Source organism: Harmonia axyridis, chromosome 6, assembly GCF_914767665.1.
Source record: "Harmonia axyridis chromosome 6, icHarAxyr1.1, whole genome shotgun sequence".
Lineage (NCBI taxonomy): Eukaryota > Metazoa > Arthropoda > Insecta > Coleoptera > Coccinellidae > Harmonia > Harmonia axyridis.
The window spans coordinates 5,827,174-5,845,546 of NC_059506.1; the positions used below are offsets into that span (position 1 = coordinate 5,827,174).

Genomic DNA, 18,373 nt, shown 5'->3' on the forward strand with positions numbered 1-18,373 from the left:
GTGATTGACAGCTTCTTAACAAAAAATTTTTTATTTTCAAAATTTCTATAAGGCTATAGAAAATAAATGATCATATTGCTAATTTTTTTCTCGAAAAGATTCAGAATATGAAAAAGACAGCGTTCTATGCATGTGTCAAGTAAATACGTTTTAGGTTAGTCGGTTTTGATTTTATATTTGCTTTATTCTGTTTATGCAAGTGCAAGTACAAAATGATAGGATTGATCGAATATTGATATTTACAGTTCGATTGAAAAATGTCATCTAGAGATAAAGATAACAAAAGTTTTCAGGATAAATTTAAGCAGTTTTTTCGTCGAAATCAAGGTTTGTTTGATTTATTTGCAAGAGTATTTCATCCTGAATTTTCAACTCACAGGCACTAGAAGCAGAGGTTCATTCGAACTCAGTGATGATATTCTCAGAGATATTGGAAAAGAAACTCCCATATCCCAGAGAATCAAGAGGTTGAAGGATCTAACTGAACGAGTGTCATGTAGCAACTTGGACACTGTAAGCAATGATAAATCTTTGTTCTCTTGTTTCAAAATCATAATTATTAATTGAACAAATTAATCAATTTTATAATATTATGATCTTGATAGAAGAAAAAAAATTAAACTATATGAAGTATATTTTAAAAATGTTTTGCTGATATTTGGGAAAAATATCCTTTTTTCATTTAAGCACAAAAGAATTTCAATTAAAATTTGATATTGTTGAAATGCGAAAATTTCTTCTTATGAATCATGCCACTCAAGAACCTCAGGTCTTATTAGTTTATAAGTTTTGCATCAAGATTACAAAATCCTTTTGCATCTAGTATCAAAGTTTTTTTACTTGTTACTAATTAAGGGTTTACATGAACAATGAAAAGGATTATGAATATTTCTGGAGAAAATATAGGGTAAATGCACTGGTTCTCAACCAGTTAACAGAAACATCGATTTCGAGCACGACTTTTTCACAGAAAAATTATCAAATTTTAATGGTGTTGGTGTTCATCGATTCTTTGGCGAGTTTTTAATGGTTTGTCATATAATTTTAAGCGTTCTTTCCGCATTTAACCTTTGAAATGTGAAAACATATAGAAAATCTCAATAACCTTTGGTTCTCGACCACGCCGCAGAGTTCTCGACCATTTTTGTGTTAGTTTTCGACCACTAATAATAGTGGCCGCTCCACTTGAAAATTTTATAAAAAACTTGATGAGTGATTAGTACTTACTTTCGTACCGTACCATCGACATCACTACCTATCACTCAGATGCGTTTCAGATGAGGTAATCAAGTAAGAAACACTCGGAACGTAAAAAAAAAATATTTTGCAAAAGTTTCCACTTTCTATAAATATTTCAAAATAGCAACTCATACAACATTATTTGGTTATTTTGCTCTTAATATCTATTTAGAAACTAATGAGTAAATAAAATATAAAACACCGACCACCAATGGTCGAGAATTAAGTACAATCAAATTGGTTCTCGACTGCGAATAAATAAAGGGTAGAAATAAGTATTTCAATGTTAATTCGGTGGTCGCAAACTAATATGCAGAAAGTAGATATATAAATGAATCAGGGTATCGAAAAAAAACGAAAATAATCCAACAGGAATAAATTGGTTGAAATAAACAATTATTGAAGTAGCATATTGGTTCTCGACCACTTTGGTCGAGAAATAAAAGATACAAATTTTCCAATACCCGTTCGCGACCGCCGAATATTGACCAAAAAAATATACATTTATTGGCTTCTTGATTGAAATACACTCAAAAATATATCTTATAGTTGAAATGGAACAAAATATACACCCATAATTCATTTAAAATAAGAAATAATTACTATTTTCTGGTCATATATCACAAAGCACTTTTCTAAGAGAGGACGAGAAAGAACCCTTTTCTATGATGAACGATTATAAACTAATTTTTAGCGCGAAAACTTTGACCTATACCACTACTATGCAAACTATCTTGGAAGGGTAGAATGGTCGAGAACACGTACCGCGAAAATATTTTGCACTGCGTGATATATTTTTATTATTATTTTATCTCAAATCACGGAATGGTCGAGAACCAGTGCCGGTCGGCTAACCAGTGCATTTACCCTATTTTGTTCAAACTCTCAACTGAAGTTTTGTTGAGGTATTATATCAAATTAATATGATTGTTTAATTTTTGTTTTTTAATTTATGAGATATACAGGGTGTTTCCTAAACATGCGGCAAAAATTCAGGGGGTTGTTCCTTGGACTATTTTAAGCATGTTTTGTCCTTGGATGATTTTTGAAAAACCTCTTTGTTTCGAAGATACAGGGCGAACAACATTTTTCATATTTTTAAAATTAATAATAGTTTAAATAAAAATGCGTACCGCACTGTGTTTACTAAGTAGGTACAATTTAGTTTTAAATTTGTCTAACAACATTCCAATTACTAAAAACGGCCAGTTTTTTGACTAAAAATTGATAAGTGCAGATGGTAAAGGAATACAGATTAAACACGGTTTTCATTTGAATTCGTTTTGTGATGTATTAGCAATTTACATTTTATCTTTGACTATTATGGATGCTTGTATGCTGGCTAGAGGTGGTCATTTTCAACAGTTTTTGTAGGTTGAGTTGAATTTTCATGTAATTTTTCATAATAAAATGTTATTATCTGAAATTTTGTTTCCCCTATATCTTCGAAACAAATAGGTTTTTCAAAAATCATCAAAGGACAAAATATTCTTAGAATAGTCCAAGGAACAACCCCCTGAATTTTTGCCGCATGTTTAGGAAACACCCTGTATACAATAGATAATCAAGTCCTCTAGGACAGATATTTCTCAAAGTCAATTCCTAGAAGCTCTAAGCTTCGGAGCGTCAGGATAGAAAATAAAAAGTCAATTCAAAGTCCATTAAAATATTTCAGTTCTATATTCCTTCCAATTCTGTATTCATTATCAATTTCTTTCAGGATACCATTTCCAAATTATGGAAGAGTATAGAGGATATATTCTCTATTGAAAATCTTGAATTGAGAAACACAGGTTTTGTGTTTCTCATAAATTTGTTGAAACGTCAAAATGAAGAACTTAAGATTTCTAGGGCTGAATTCTTTCGTTTCATTAGAACTCACAATAATCCTCAAGATGTTGGACACAGACTTCAACTTTTGGTTGCTTTGACAAATAATGGCAAAAATGTACAACATTTTGAAGAAGATGTAAGTTATAAATTATATAAGAGGAATATAGGGATCATGTACTTACAATATTTTACTCAGGGAGAAGTATATTGTATGAAATTTTGGAATAATGATGTCCAAATTATTTGTCCCCATTCCTCAAAAATCATTCTTGAAATTCATCTGAGCTGTGAATTAACACACATTGTACCAATTATCTACAGAGAAGGTATTAATTGTTTAACAACCTAATTATGTAATAATTCTCCATTCATAGATTTATGGTGATCCTTATGATCACCAGTAGTGTCAAAACATCCATCAATTTTTCCATCATTCAAAATAGTGTACCTTCTACCTTTATCCTTGAATATGCTTGGCAAACCATTTGGTTTTCTTTCTAGAGTCCACTGTTCAAGACGTGTCATTATCAAATATCCAAGTTTCATTAAGATAAATTAATTTCATATTTTGTTGCAAGTATTCTCTGTATTTATCTTAAAATATATATTTTTCTGATTATCAATGAGAATTTTCCTTTGATCAGCTTACTTGAACTTTTTTGTAAACAATTAATTTTATGTAATGTTGTCTTTGATTGAAATCTAGGTGCTTTTTGGTCAGTTCAAATGATATCCAAACTATCGATCGATGGGTATTCAAAATTGATACAATTAATTTTCACAATATCTTGGATCAAAACCAATAACAATAACACAAATTGAACTAAATTCAATCTTCTGTCAATGACATTTCCAATACCAACCCGAATTCTCCAATTCAAAATGAGCTATTACCAACTTAATTTCGATTTTCCACAGCCGCCCGGGTTGTCAATAATTCTTGAACGGACTATATGTTCAGTGTGATATTGAAAGTGTGATAGATAACTGATGTGTAGCCTCATTGTAGTGTAGGACAGAAGGAATAATTTCACAACAAAAATATTTTAAGTTTTCATGTTTTGAAAATGAGGGGATATTTGGATAATTTGACACTATATATTTCCTATTTCTGACAACGGAATGGTACTGTAGATGTGGTATTCCTGCATCGTTTCTTACCTTTGAAATATAATCGATTTGAAATAATTAATTTTATGCTGCTCTTCAATATGATTAGAATAATCTTGATATTTTTCAGATTGGTCCATTCCTTTTGGGATGGTATTCTGAAATTCAACATATAAATAATGTAGTGGAATATTTAGAATTGATATTAAACATCATCAAATTCAATGCAGTATGCTTAAATAGCTTCATACTTTCTGGGCTTGTTGAGTGAGTATACATAATAATTACTTTGATCAACAGTTATGTATCATTTTATTGAAAAATTACGTAGAAATGAGTTTTTGGAAAAAGTTTTTTATCATTTATACATTTTTATTCAACTGTATTTGATATCCAAGCAGATAATTGAAAATGAAAATTTATTCCTGTTGACTAACAGGAATGCACATTTCTCATTGCCTTACTTTCAATTTTTTGTTTCATCAAGAAACTTATCTAATATTGGTAAAATAATACTTGTTCGATATAATGTACAAGGTGTTACAGAATAACATAAGAAAATTTCAAGGTTATTCCTAACTCTAAAAGTTTCACTAAACTTAGACCTGCAAATGCTCAGTTGTCAAAATACAGAGTGTTAAAGTTAAAAAAAAAATTTTTCCTTAAAATATTGAAAAACACAAAAGATATCAAAATGACCTTTGAAGCATCGTAATAAATTTTCAAACTGTAAACTAGTATCGATTTTTTTTTTAATGGTCAGGGGTGAAGAAAGAGGATATGAAAGAATTGAATAAAAAATTTTTTAAGTTTTTATCTCTTTGTTCATTTGGCAGCAGTACTTTCAGGACTTAAATACCTTTCTATAAAATTATTAAAAACACTTGGGAAAATCAATTTAAATAAAGGAAGAGACAAATTTATTCAAAAGACTTCAAATTAATTTTTTATTCTATTCTTATCGACCAATCATATCCTCTTTCAAAAATATGATTAAATTAACCATGCCGACTCTCTTATAAGATCTCTCAGAAGCTTAGAGCTTGTACGAGTTGAAGAAATTGTGTGTTCTAGCTGTAGCTGGAAAAAATTCTTTTATATTGATCATTGATTCAGATTTTCGATTATTCAACGTTTTGATTTCGTTTTGATCATTTTTGATGCAATTTTTCTTCTACATTTATACAGGGTGTTTCATAATGATATGCTGATATTTAAGAGGGCAATTCTTGGAGCTATTTAAAAAAAAATTCATATGAACACATGTCTTAAACATGTTAACTTCTGAGATACAAAGTGGTAAAGTTTATAGAAAAAATAATTCTTTTTATAACTACTATGAGGTTATTGCAGTTATATTTATGAAATTTGGTACACTTCTTCACTGCATCGAGATACATTTTCTAATGTATGTACAATCAATTTAATTATTTTCACCAGTGACATCTACATGGGTTTTGCATTGAATATTTTTGGAGAAAAAAATGATGCAACACTCCTTTTTCTCAAATTAATAATTATTTTTGAAATTATTTTCAATAGAAAACCCATACAGACGCCACTGGTAAAAATTTAAACTTGTATGATATGTATTTCAGAAAATGTATCTTGATAGAGTGAAAACTTGTATCAAATTTCATAAAAATATCTGCAATAGCATTATTGTGGTTACAAAAAAAGGTGATTTTTTCTGGAGACTTAACCACCTTGAATCTCAAAAGCACTTTTTGACTTCGTTCATTCAAAGTTTTTTTTCTTGGAATGACTTCAAGAATCGCCCTCTTAAATATTAGCATATATTTAAGGAACACCCTGTATAAGAGATATGTCAATGTTCAATGGAAATTTTATAATTTTACAGTCTTATATGTATATTATGCTGCGAGACATATGAACAAAGAACAATTAGCAGTTGTCTACAAATATTGGAGACTGTCATAGCCTACAGCAATATGCCAGCAGATGCATTACCAAGATTGATTGGTGCTTTATGCCGAACAGTTAATAATGAAGTTTTCTGTCAAGAAAGTTGGAAGGTATCTAGGTTTTTCAGTATTATGTGAAAGTTACATTTAATTAACTGTGCATCTTTTCATTTGATTCTTTTGGGATATTATAGGGTATTTTTTTTCGAGGTATATAACTTTAAGTTGGCATTACTGTTCGAGATGGCGACCGATTTAACAGCTGCCAGTTTGGTTTGGCAATTTATCATGAATAGACTCATGCCTGGACAACGCTTGCAAATAGTGCAATTTTATTTCGAAAATAATGGTTCTGTGCGGAATACGTATCGCGCACTACGTCCATTAGCGATGAAGCGCATTTCTGGTTTAATGGCTACGTCAACAAACAAAACTGCCGCATTTGGAGTGAAGCTATTCCTCAAGTGTATGTCGAAACACCGTTACATCCAGAAAAACTGACTGTTTGGTGCGCTTTATGGGCTGGTGGAATCATTGGTCCTCACTTCTTCAAAAACGATGATGGCCAGAACGTTACAGTCAATGGTGATCGGTATAGAGCCATGATTACTAACTATTTCCTACACTAACTGGTTCCAACAAGACGGCGCAACATGTCACACAGCTCGTGCCACAATCGATTTATTGAAAGACACGTTTGGTGACCGCCTAATTTTCACGTTTTGGACCTGTGAATTGGTCTCCAAGATCTTGTGATTTAACACCGCTAGACTACTTTCTGTGGAGCTATGTAAAGTCATTGGTCTATGCGGATAAGCCACTAACCCTTGACCATTTGGAAGACAACCTTCGCCGTGTAATGCCGATATACGGCCACAAATGTTGGAAAAAGTCATCGAAAATTGGACGTCCAGATTGGACTACATCCAAGCCAGCCGTGGCGGTCATATGCCAGAAATCATATTTAAAATGTAATGCCACAAGATTATCTTGCGGATGAATAAAATTCATGTCAATCGAATAATCCATCGTTGTTTTATTGCGATTTAAAGTTCTATAGCTCAAAAAAACACTCTTTATTTATTTTTAGATATTTAAGAGTTCATTCATTTGATATTATAGTATCCAAAAAATCTTTATTGAATTGTTTTGAGAATTCAGTGATTGCTCTGCCCAAAACTGTGGAGGGGTTAGTTTTTTCAATACCTACTTCCAAAGTTTGAATAAAATGAACAGTGCTGATTTCATTTCATTAGTAATGAACTGCTTAACATATCTTGTCAAACTATGAGCTGTTTTTATTTGTATTCATCACTTTCTTCCATTTTTTTTCTAAGCTCTATTATGCTTTTAGTTTTACTTGATAATTACTCTTTCAATATGAATTTTTAGCATATAAGTCTGAATATTTGTTGCAGGTTGGAAAAAACTTGTTAGGAACACACATGGGACATGCTTCAATGTATACATTATGCTTGATTCTTGGGGAACAAGGTCTGAAGAGTCAAATTTATTTATTGCGAGGCGCTGTATTTTTCATACATATGTCCTTGTGGAGCTCTAAGCCGGTAGCTAATTTATGTGTGCCTCCCAGTGCTGTTTTACCTTCATTACTTGAGGTGAGAGTTTTTATTATTTCTGATGTAAAATTTCAAAGGTATCTCACAAAATATTGAATAAAATAGTTTTAAACAAAATGGACTATACAGGGTGACCCATTTTAGAAGATCCACTGAAATAATTATTTGGCAAGAGCCTGGATCGAAAAATATTCCAAATGAAAGTATCTTAGTCTTCAGGGGGACATCCACTCAATGTGACCTTGGACTTTGATTTCAAGGTCAAGTAGATTTTTGAATAGAGAATATACATTTTTATCTATAGAATCTCATTCTTCGTAAAAAAACTAGGAATAATTTGTGTCTTTCATTTTTGCCATAAAATCAAGCGGGAATATGAAGTGTTTTATGCTTATAATGGTTATGATAAAAATCTCCTACACAAAAACGACTGAGCATATTTGAAGAAGTGAGTACTATGAAGAGACAAATAATGAATCAAAAATTATTTTTTCAATTGAAAGATGTCAAAAATTAATTTAACAGCAAATTTCACCTAACATTAACAATGCACACTTCTATTGTCTGTTCAAAGCTTTTAATGGTGGATAAAAGCATCAATTGATGAGAAGAAATAATTAAGAGACATTAATGAATAACAAAAAATTGTCTGAAATTACACACAATCTAAAATTCACAATTATGTACCAATCCATCTGTTTGAAGTGCAAACAATTTTAAAATTCTGGATGGATGCGGTTGAAATAAGATTAGGAAAACAAACTGGTTTATATTTCTGAAGTACAAAAATCAATGATTCTGTGAGAAATAACTTTGAAGTACTTTATCTTGATCATGAGAGTATGAAAACTTTCACATCTCCAGAGAAATTAATTTTTTGAAAGAAACGAAAGTTTTTCAAGAAAATTAGTAGTAGTAGTAACAATTTCAAACTTCAGCATGTGGTGAGATTTTATTTTCACGGTGTCAACTTATGTGTGCAATTGGAAAAAAAATCAGACAGCAAACTACTTTCAATTTTTTAAACAAAAACAAATGATTCTATGAGGAATAACTTTGAAGTATTTAATCATGACCATCTGAAGCATGAAACATTCAATATCTCCAGAGAAATTAACTAAAAAAAAACCAAATAGATAAAATGTATTTAATTTTTCAAGAATATTAATATTTTGGAAAAAAAATATTTCCCATTCGAAAAATCTACTTAACCTTGAAATTATACTTCAAGATTACATTGAATGTCTGCATTCGATGTCTAAGAAACTTTCTACTTCAATACTTCTGTAGTTATTTATGGTTTCGATTTACATATTTTTTTCCAGGCAGTTAAGACCAATCATCCTTTGATATGCTATGAAGTTATTTTGGGAATGCATGCTCTTGTACAGAAACTAGGATTTGATTTATCGAAGCCAGCATGGAATACTGTTCTAGAAATTATCAAGCATGTTCATAACACTGTGGGTGAGTTCAGTTAATGTTCCTTTATAAAAAAAAGGTTTTGGATTGTTAAAATATGTTATGCAAATAATTTATTTCTTCATTGATATTACAATTCTTTGAATTATCTCTTCATTTCTTATCTCTTTTGAATGTTAAGCCAATAGTTAATAAGCGAATAACCTACATCATTACTTCGGTAAGAAATAAAATCTATTGACATTTCACTCAAATATGGCCTTTTTATTTCTCTTTACTAAAAATAATTGTTATCTCAAAGCTCCACACTCTTACCAAAGATACTATATTCTTTCTTGACAGAAAGAAATTGAGTAAACAATGTTGGTTCATTATTATTAAATTTTCAGAAACTAATATGGGTCAACAGACCAGCAATTTAATTGTGACACCAATGCATGAAACCCTGAATATGATAGAGAGCCTGATCGATACAGGCTTCTTTGGTGGTTCACTTGAGCAATATTTCGACATAATAAAAAATTGTGCTAATAGTCGCCCGGAAAGAAGTGTATTGCGATTGATTGAATACATGTCCAGGGACATTATTTCGACAGAACAATGTTGGCTCACTAACCTGAACCATTTATTGAATAAATTCTTTAAGTCTGATGAGATAAGAACTGACATTAGGTTGGCAGCATTGAATGTTCTTTCTGGAGTTGCACACTTAAATAGGTAAGTTTTATCAAATTATAAAGAATATCTTCCTCATACTATGACTAGGGAATATAAATTTCTCTTTGGAGAATATTAATCTTTTTGAAAAACTAAATCCATTTTGTTTCTTTCGTTTTTTCAATGAAATTAATTTTTCTGAAGTATCTCATGCTTCTGATGGTCATGAATGAGTACTTCAAAGTTATTTCCTATAGAATTATTTGTTTTTGTAATCAAAAATTAAAATTAGTTTGCTTTTTGAATTTTTTTTCCAATCGCATACACGAGTTGACACCGAGATAATAAAATCTTATCGCATGCCGAATTTTGAAATTGTTACTACTATAATTTATTATTATAATATATATTTTAATATTATTATTATTATAAACAGATGCATTGGTATAGTATATCCAAAGTCACTTGGAGGAAACTGAATATTTCGATTAAACAAGGGTTGTCCAAATTTCCAGAAATTCCTTTGGGTTCAGTGAATTTATTGCCTAGAAATACTTTCAAATAAACCTCGGTATTCAGCGGATCGCGGTATCCACTTCGAAGGGACATCTATGGCCAAGCATTTTTATGGACTAGTTCAAGTGACTTTGGATATACTATACATACTTGTGAATTTTAGATTCAGGCAATTTTCTTTAATATTATTTTTTCTTATTTATTTCTCCTTATTATTTTTTTCTCTTATCGATTGATGTTTTCATCATTCATCTGAAGCTTTGAGTTGATAGCACTGTGTATCGCTAATTATGGGGAAGCTATTGAACATTTACTTAGATGAAATGTTTCTTAATTTAATTTTGTTTCCATATTTTAATTAAAAAATTTATTTTTGATATTTGTCTCTCCATAAGTACTCAATTCTTCAAATATGTTCAGTAGTTTGTGTGTAGAAAATTTTCATCATAAACATTCTGAGCATAAAACACTTCATATCACCATGATTCATTTTATCACAAAAATGAAAGAGACAAAATATTCCTAGTTTATTTTACGAAGAATGAGATTTTGCAAATGAAAATGTATATTCTCTACTTGAAAAATTTCCTGATTTTGAAATCAAACTCCAAGGTCACTTTGAAGGTCTGTATTCGATGACCTCCTGAAGACTAAGAAACTTTAATTTGACAAATTTTTTGATTCACGCTCTTCTCAAGGAAGTGGATCTTTTAAAATGGGTCACTCTATATACACTATATATAGTGTACAACAATAAAATTGTGTTGAATAAGATGAAAAATATCTTTGACAATTAAATGCAATAACGCATGATAATAAAAACTGTTGAACAAGGAATGGCCCATGTATGAATTTTGTTTGGCCAGTCTCTGTCAAATTATGTCTTTTTTTTTCAGGAGAAATTATGAGGAAGAGTTGATCGATAACATTGTCATTCCCCATTGTACTAACATAGTTAATGATTCAAATATCTCAGTGAGATCAGCTGTGGTTAAATGTTTACTAAGCTTATGTGTCGCTTGCGAGACCAAAAGGTGTGTGGAAATGTTGGATATTCTAGAGAAAGTGAGTTATATCTACAGTTACATTCATGAGAGTATAATGTAAGGTTTATTTTGTTGTTATTTTAAATTTTAATACACTAATAGATTATTTTTCTGAGATCAATAAAACCATATTTTTTTTTAAACAAATGCCATCAATTTCTACTTTTTTTTTAGTTGATGTTTCGTCCATTTGAAGTTTATGTCGACCACAGTCCAGCAGAAGCTGATCTCGAAGACATTTTGTGCCTAGTGGAAGGGTTGATTGAAGTATTCATCTACAAATTGGAGCGTTTGCCTTCTAACCACGCTGTGCGAATATATAAAATATTAGTGCTTTTCTTAGAAACCCACTATAAGAGGCCTTCTGTCTTTGCGAATTGTTACAGAGTTAGATATCTGGTAAGATTTTTCTTTCATTCGACTTAATAATTTTTTCCACATAGTATAATAAAATTATTTCTTTAATAAATTTCTTTCAGATTTTCGAATGTTTCTTGAGAATGAGGGCAGATGACCAATATCGCCTGGGTTATTTGAAAGATGAAAAAAATATTAATTATAGCCCATATTTGTGCGTAACTAGTCGTTCCATGGATAAGCCAATTGGTTCACCTCTTCCCCAGTCACCGGCAATAGGACAACATGGTCTTCAGTTCAATATTACATACGTTTCCATCAAACGAGCTTTCAGAGTATTCATTAGCTGTTTAGAACGTGAAAGAGGTTAGTATAAGGGTCATATTAACATTTAATAAGAGTTTTATGGCCAGTTGCACCATTTGCCTAAATATTGATTATTAATTTAAATATTGATTACTTTCTGATTTCTTAAGAGAAATCAGAAATTAATCAATGTTTAAATTTTAATTAATGTTTAGGCGAATGGTGCAACTGACCATTAATTAGGCTAATTGGGCGGATAAATATGCATATTCTAATGCATAGTTCGGATATTTTTGATTCGAAGTGCATATTTTAGTAATTTTCTGTTTTATCTGCATATTTAGAAATTTTTAAACATGAACAAATCTAATAGAACCTTACTTTGAAAATATATGTGGCAAATCCCAAACTGCTTTCATGACCTATTACTTACCCAACTACCATGAAATCATGAAATGAAGTATTCGAAAAAAGTATTTAGCCAGTTGCAAATATTATTTATTTTTTCGACTTTTGCCTATACTCGTAGGATTTCTCCTCGCCGTCGGCTTCTCACTCCCCTCTTAGAGGAACATTCACTCAATCCCAGATATTTAAAATATCAGAAGGGTAGAGCTCGGTCGTATCCGGTCCTTGTGGTCCCCCTGGTTCTCGTCGAACTTCTGTTCTTCTTACACGCGATCCTTGGACCTGTCCTTCGCTTCCTAGGAATTTTCTCCCGTCCTTGCAGTACCTAAAAGAACAGCTCTTTGCATTATATTACATATATACTCACTAAGTCCTAGTTGCTTGATATTTCTTTTGAGATTTTTGTGTACTATTCCTGTTGAGATGATAATTGGAATAGTTCTCGTTGATATCATTCCCCACTGGCGCTTTATCTGAAATTCGAGGTCCCTATATTTTGAAATTTTTCGATCTCTTTTTGACGCATGTTGTTGTTATTAGGTATTGCTACGTCGATGAGTATTGCTGCCTTTTGATGTTTATCAACAAGCAGTATATCTGGCCTGTTGTGAGGGACTGTTTTATCAGTCAAAACTGTACGATCCCAGTACAGTTTATAGCGTTCGTTTTCCAGGATGGTTTCCGGTCGGTATTTGTAGTATGGCACTTTTTCAGAATGAATTAGTGTTAATTTAGTAGCCATTTCTTGGTGTAGTATCTTTCCTACTGCATCGTGTCTCTCTTTATATTCATTTCCTGCAAACATTTGACATCCTCCCGTGATATGTTGGATTGTCTCATTCGTTGGACACCCATAACGGCATCGATCGTCAATAATAGTTCGATCCTTTATGATATGCTTGCAGTAATTTCTTGTTCAGATGACTTGATCTTGGATGGCTAAAAGAAATCCTTCCGTTTCTGGATACATCGCATATTATTATTATTATTATTTCATTGAATCTGGGTCGTTATGGATCTGTTAGCCTACCCGGAATTGCGACCAAATTGATCTTTTGTTCTTTACCCTATCTATTCATTCCAACCCAGGGAGGCCGTCGATGCTGTTAACGAAACTGACGACATCCTTTAGCTATTACTTCGTGAGTATCCAGAACTGACTTTCCCATGCGAGTGATTTTTAGGACAGTCGGCCCCGGGAATTTGCACACTATGTGTTTATCTGTTTTCTATCTCCTTTCCACAGTGTCTGCAGATCTCATCTGCTGATTTCCCCATGTGGTTCAAAAGGTATTTGTGTCCTGTGAGCAGTCCTACCGTTACCGAAAGCTCAGCTCCTGATAGATTCAGGAGCTTTCTGGTGTAGGTCGGTGAAAGCACTACAAATTTCTTTGCCTGGAGTATTCCTCCACAGGACTTTCCTATTGTACCTCTCCCATTGGGCTCAGGACCAACAGGTGTCAACTTTGATGCCCTTTTTACAAGTTCATTTCCTTCAATATCACAATGACTTGGTACCCATTCCTGGACTTTCGAATGTTTTTTTAACTTGGTAGAATTCATGTTGCACACAAAATATTTATATTGGGAAATGCTCTAAATCAGATAAACATTTTAACATTTAGCACTTTTTTATAGACTGGAATGTTTTAAGATTAGTTCTCCAGGAGCTACCTAAAGTGATGAGAAATAAAACTCTGATTCTTTCAAAGCATGGTAATATTCAACTGGACTTACTGGTAGATGTTTTGAGCCCATCGGTGAGTTCTAAAATATATCTCCATCATTCTCAAACGTGATCATGAACCAATTGAAATTGATAACTGTTATTGAAAGAATCACTTATAAACCTTAGAGGTTGTGTGAATGATATCGCAATATTCAATTTGCGAATTTTTCTGTCATAATGACACATGTCGTGACATAGGAGTTAATTAAGATGTCTAAAAACCTGGTGTATGGACTGATTAGCTTTTATTTTGCCAATTTTGAGAATATTAGTTTAAGCTTCTGATTGGCTAGGATCGGGTTTTAATTGATGTATCCTGTCAAAATCAAAGGAAAAAAGATCGAAATGAGAAGTATGACATTGCGGCGCCGCCACGAAATAAAACTAATATTTTCAATTTGGTCGAATGTCATTCCATTCAAAAATTGACGAGTGCATTCACCATGTTTTTAGACATCTTAGAGTTAATAAAAACGTTTTGTTTTCAAAGACAACTACACTGCGCAAAGAAATTAACGCACATTCTGAAAATCTCAATTTTAATGAAAGTTAACTCTACATTGACTTTATAACTTATTTTTCACGTTCTCTCGGGAAGGTTTTGAACGAAACAAGACACATCAAATGGAAGAAAAATTCAGGATTTCACCAAATCTTATGTGAAAGAAGAGAAATAAACAATTTTCAAAATACTGGAATGCTGATAAGTGATTTAATACTTGGTATTTCCACCCCTTGCGTTAATTACAGCTCGGCAACGACGGTTCATACTCAAAATGAGTGATCTTAAAATGTTCTGATCTAATCCTTCCCAGATTTCTCTGAGTTGGATTCCTAAGGCATTAAGAGTAGCTGGATGATTTTCTGAACTTCTCAGCCTTCTATTGAGGTTGTCCCAAACCTGCTCAATCGGATTGAAATCTGGACTTCTTGCTGGCCATTTCCATTCGAGAGACTTCAACCTTTTCAAGGTACTCCTGAACGATGCGCGCACGATGGGGTCTGGCATTATCGTCCATAAAAATGAAATTTTCACCAATGTATGGGGCAAATGGCACTACATGCTCTTCAAGAATGTTCCTTATATACCTATCAGCATTCATAGCTCTAGTCTGTACAAGCAGTCAAAGATATTCCACCCCATACCATAATCGATCCTCCCCCGAAACCAGTAGTATTCAAGAAATTGCACTGAGCATATCTTGCATGTGGACGTCTGTATACAAGGGAATGTCGATCACAATGGTAGAGGCAGAATCTAGACTCATCTGTGAAGAGAGCTCTTCCCCAATCAGCCTCTTCCCCAATCAGCCTCTTCCCAATGCATATACTCTCTCGCAAAATCCAAACGCGACTTTGATGGGCTGGCGTAAGAGCTGGGCCTCTTGCCGCGACACGAGGTCTTAAATCATATTCTCTGAGGCGATTTCTTATTGTCTGAGTGCTAATTTGCACCCCATGAGTTTGCACAAGCTGATTTTGAAGGAGGCGAGCGGTTGAAAACCGTTGTCTCAACGAAGAAACTCTCAAGTAACGTTCTTGAATGGCAGTTGTTACCCGTGGTCTACCATGTCCTGGTCTTCAGACATTCATACCTGTCTCCCTGAATCGCTGCAACATTCTGGACACACTTGTATGGGAAACTCCAAACCTTTCTGCAATTCTTGTGTATGTCCGTCCACCCTTCTTCTCGCAAAACTACCGCTTGGGCACATTCCTCTTAGGTCAAATTGCGTGTTTCGCGTTGCATAGCGATCAAGTGTAGAAAATCAAACGAAAGAAAAACTATTGATCACTAGAATTGATCGAGAACAACTGATTTCAGAATGGAGCCAATACATTCAAAATCTGATAATCTCATCTTTTTTTATTCCTGCTGGGAAAAACATCTGTATTGAAGAAAGACGTTGAATGTGGATAACATATGCATGCATAATTCTGATAAAAATAATTATCATTGAGAACACCTTCAGTTGTAGAAGTAATTTGAGATTTCCATAATGTGCGTTAATTTTTTTGCGCAGTGTATTTCACAGACTGAACTTTGAAGAATTGAAGGCATTGTTAACAGATAGAAGAAATTATAATCTTCCCAGGTGCAATAATAATTGTTTCAATATGAAGTTACATTATCACGGGACTTAATATTTCAATTTATTATTTTCACACACATCAGTTGAAAAGTAATAATATTTCAGATCCTGGACAAGCAGTTCTCTTTACCGGATCATTTCAATAAAATAGTGAACCGTCACGAGTATCTCCACTTGTATTTCATGGTCTTGGTGACCTTACCTTCTTACCATGCTTGCTTGGATCAGAAGCATCAGCAGTTTCTTGTGAGGTGTCTGTCCCGTAGCATTGGAAATTCCTTGCGTACCAGTCCACAGCAACTCATTGAAGCCTTGACGATTTGTTGCCTAGAAATGAGAGACGTAATGATCAAAATGCTGCCAGAGATACTTTTGACAGTATCTAAAATTTCTCCAACTGTTGTTATAGCGATACCTGTTTTGGAATTTTTATCCAGTGAGTATAGTTGTATTATTAACCAATGGAAAAGCACAAACACTAGAAGGCGGAAGAAAAATGATATTTCCTTTAAGAACATATCCTAATAATATTTCAATACCTTTTTGCTTAACAAACTTTCTTATGAATATCAATGTCTACAGGATGTCCCGTAAAGACCACGTCAAACCGAGGGAGAATGTAGATCAAAGGATAACCCACCTGCTATGACAAAATTCCCATTATAAAAGTCTTACCGTTTTCGAGATATTTTTTTTTTTTTTGTTGGAAAATAGTGAATTTTTGCCCCTTTCAATAGTTTTGTCCTTACGGTTGGTACAATTTTACACATTTCTGGTTAATTTTTTCAGTAAAATATTGCTGAAGAATGATTTTAACGTTTACATTAAAAAACATCCTCCGAAGATTTCAAAGGGGGGCTATGAGTAATATTTTTATTGGAAATTTTGGTAGTGGTTTATTTTGTTCATGAAGTTTAGCCCATCGTAGTAGAACCAAAACGTAGCGAGCTACTGCTGCACATTACATCAATAAATTGTCTATTTTATAGTGATTTCAAAAAGGTATCACACAAGTCATTTGTTATTCAAAGAAAAAAGATATGGCTGTGTTTATCGAAATGGGTATGTTTTTATCCAAATGGGTTTGTTTCTGACAAAATCAAGTTTGTCAATTCTGTTGAGAAATCTTAGATGTTGCATTACTTAGTGAACAATGGCAATCGTTTATGTGCAAAAATATTACTCGCATCATTATTCACTTCAACGAAATTCAATTTGGCCGGCAAATTTTGTGAAAACATCATGCAGATCCAGATTTTTTTAATAAGATCATTTGGCGCGACGAGTCTTCCTGTACCAAGGATGGGTACATGAAGACCAAAATCCTCTGGACTTTCAATATTGGGGCTGCCTAAAAGACAAAGTATACGCAACACCCATACGTGATGAAGCCGAATTGCGGATGCGTTCTCTCAATTCGGCTTCATCACGTATGGGTGTTGCGTATACTTTGTCTTTTAGGCAGCCCCAATAATAAAAATCCATAGGATTTAGGTCAGGTGAACGAGGAGGCCACAAAATTTCATCTCCTCTTCCAATCCACCGGTGGGGAAAAGTTCTATTCAAATGTGCGGTAACTTCGAGTCCGTAATGTGCTGGGCATCCATCATGTTGAAACCACAGACTAAGTCGCAGCGCCAGTGGCACATCTTCCAATAAAATGGGCAGCTGGTTGGTTAAAAATTCCAAATAATTGTTTGCGTTCAGTGATGGTGGCAGTTCGATCGCACCCAAAATTGCACCATTAAATATTCCAGTCCATAAATTGATCTTGAATCGATATTGTGATCTATCTTCTCTCACCTCGTGTGGATTAATGATATTCCAGCTATGCAAATTGTGGAAATTCATGTACTCATCCTTGGTACAGGAAGACTCGTCGCTCCAAATAATCTTATTAAAAAAATCTGGATCTGCATGATGTTTTCGCAAAATTTGCCGTCAAAATTGAATTTCGTTGAGGTGAATAATTATGCGAGTAATATTTTTGCACATAAACAATTGCCATTGTTCACTAAGTACATAATGCAACATCGAAGATTTCTTAACAGAATTGACAAACTTGATTTTGTCAGAAACATACCAATTTTGATAAAAACAGCCATATATTTTATCTTTGAATAACAAATGACTTGTGTGATACCTTTTTGGA

General features: G+C 33.0%; 1 protein-coding gene across 4 annotated transcripts in view; it reads left to right on the plus strand.

The window, feature by feature from the left end:
• Positions 1-12: 12 nt before the first annotated feature.
• LOC123683269 (tuberin) overlaps positions 13-18,373 on the plus strand; it is a 42,483-nt gene continuing 24,122 nt past the window's right edge. Inside the window, exons 1-14 of one of the 4 annotated variants that reach the window (XM_045622200.1) lie at positions 13-154; positions 246-327; positions 380-513; positions 2,960-3,208; positions 4,313-4,449; positions 6,044-6,218; positions 7,526-7,726; positions 9,013-9,154; positions 9,499-9,826; positions 11,179-11,347; positions 11,503-11,727; positions 11,808-12,051; positions 14,038-14,159; positions 16,327-16,657. In XM_045622200.1, coding sequence (XP_045478156.1) covers positions 258-327; positions 380-513; positions 2,960-3,208; positions 4,313-4,449; positions 6,044-6,218; positions 7,526-7,726; positions 9,013-9,154; positions 9,499-9,826; positions 11,179-11,347; positions 11,503-11,727; positions 11,808-12,051; positions 14,038-14,159; positions 16,327-16,657 — 2,527 coding nt within the window. In that variant the 5' untranslated portion in view covers positions 13-154; positions 246-257. Of the gene's footprint in view, positions 328-379; positions 514-2,959; positions 3,209-4,312; positions 4,450-6,043; positions 6,219-7,525; positions 7,727-9,012; positions 9,155-9,498; positions 9,827-11,178; positions 11,348-11,502; positions 11,728-11,807; positions 12,052-14,037; positions 14,160-16,326; positions 16,658-18,373 lie in introns of all 4 variants that reach the window. The other 3 variants (XM_045622197.1, XM_045622199.1, XM_045622198.1) reach the window with 3 other exon arrangements.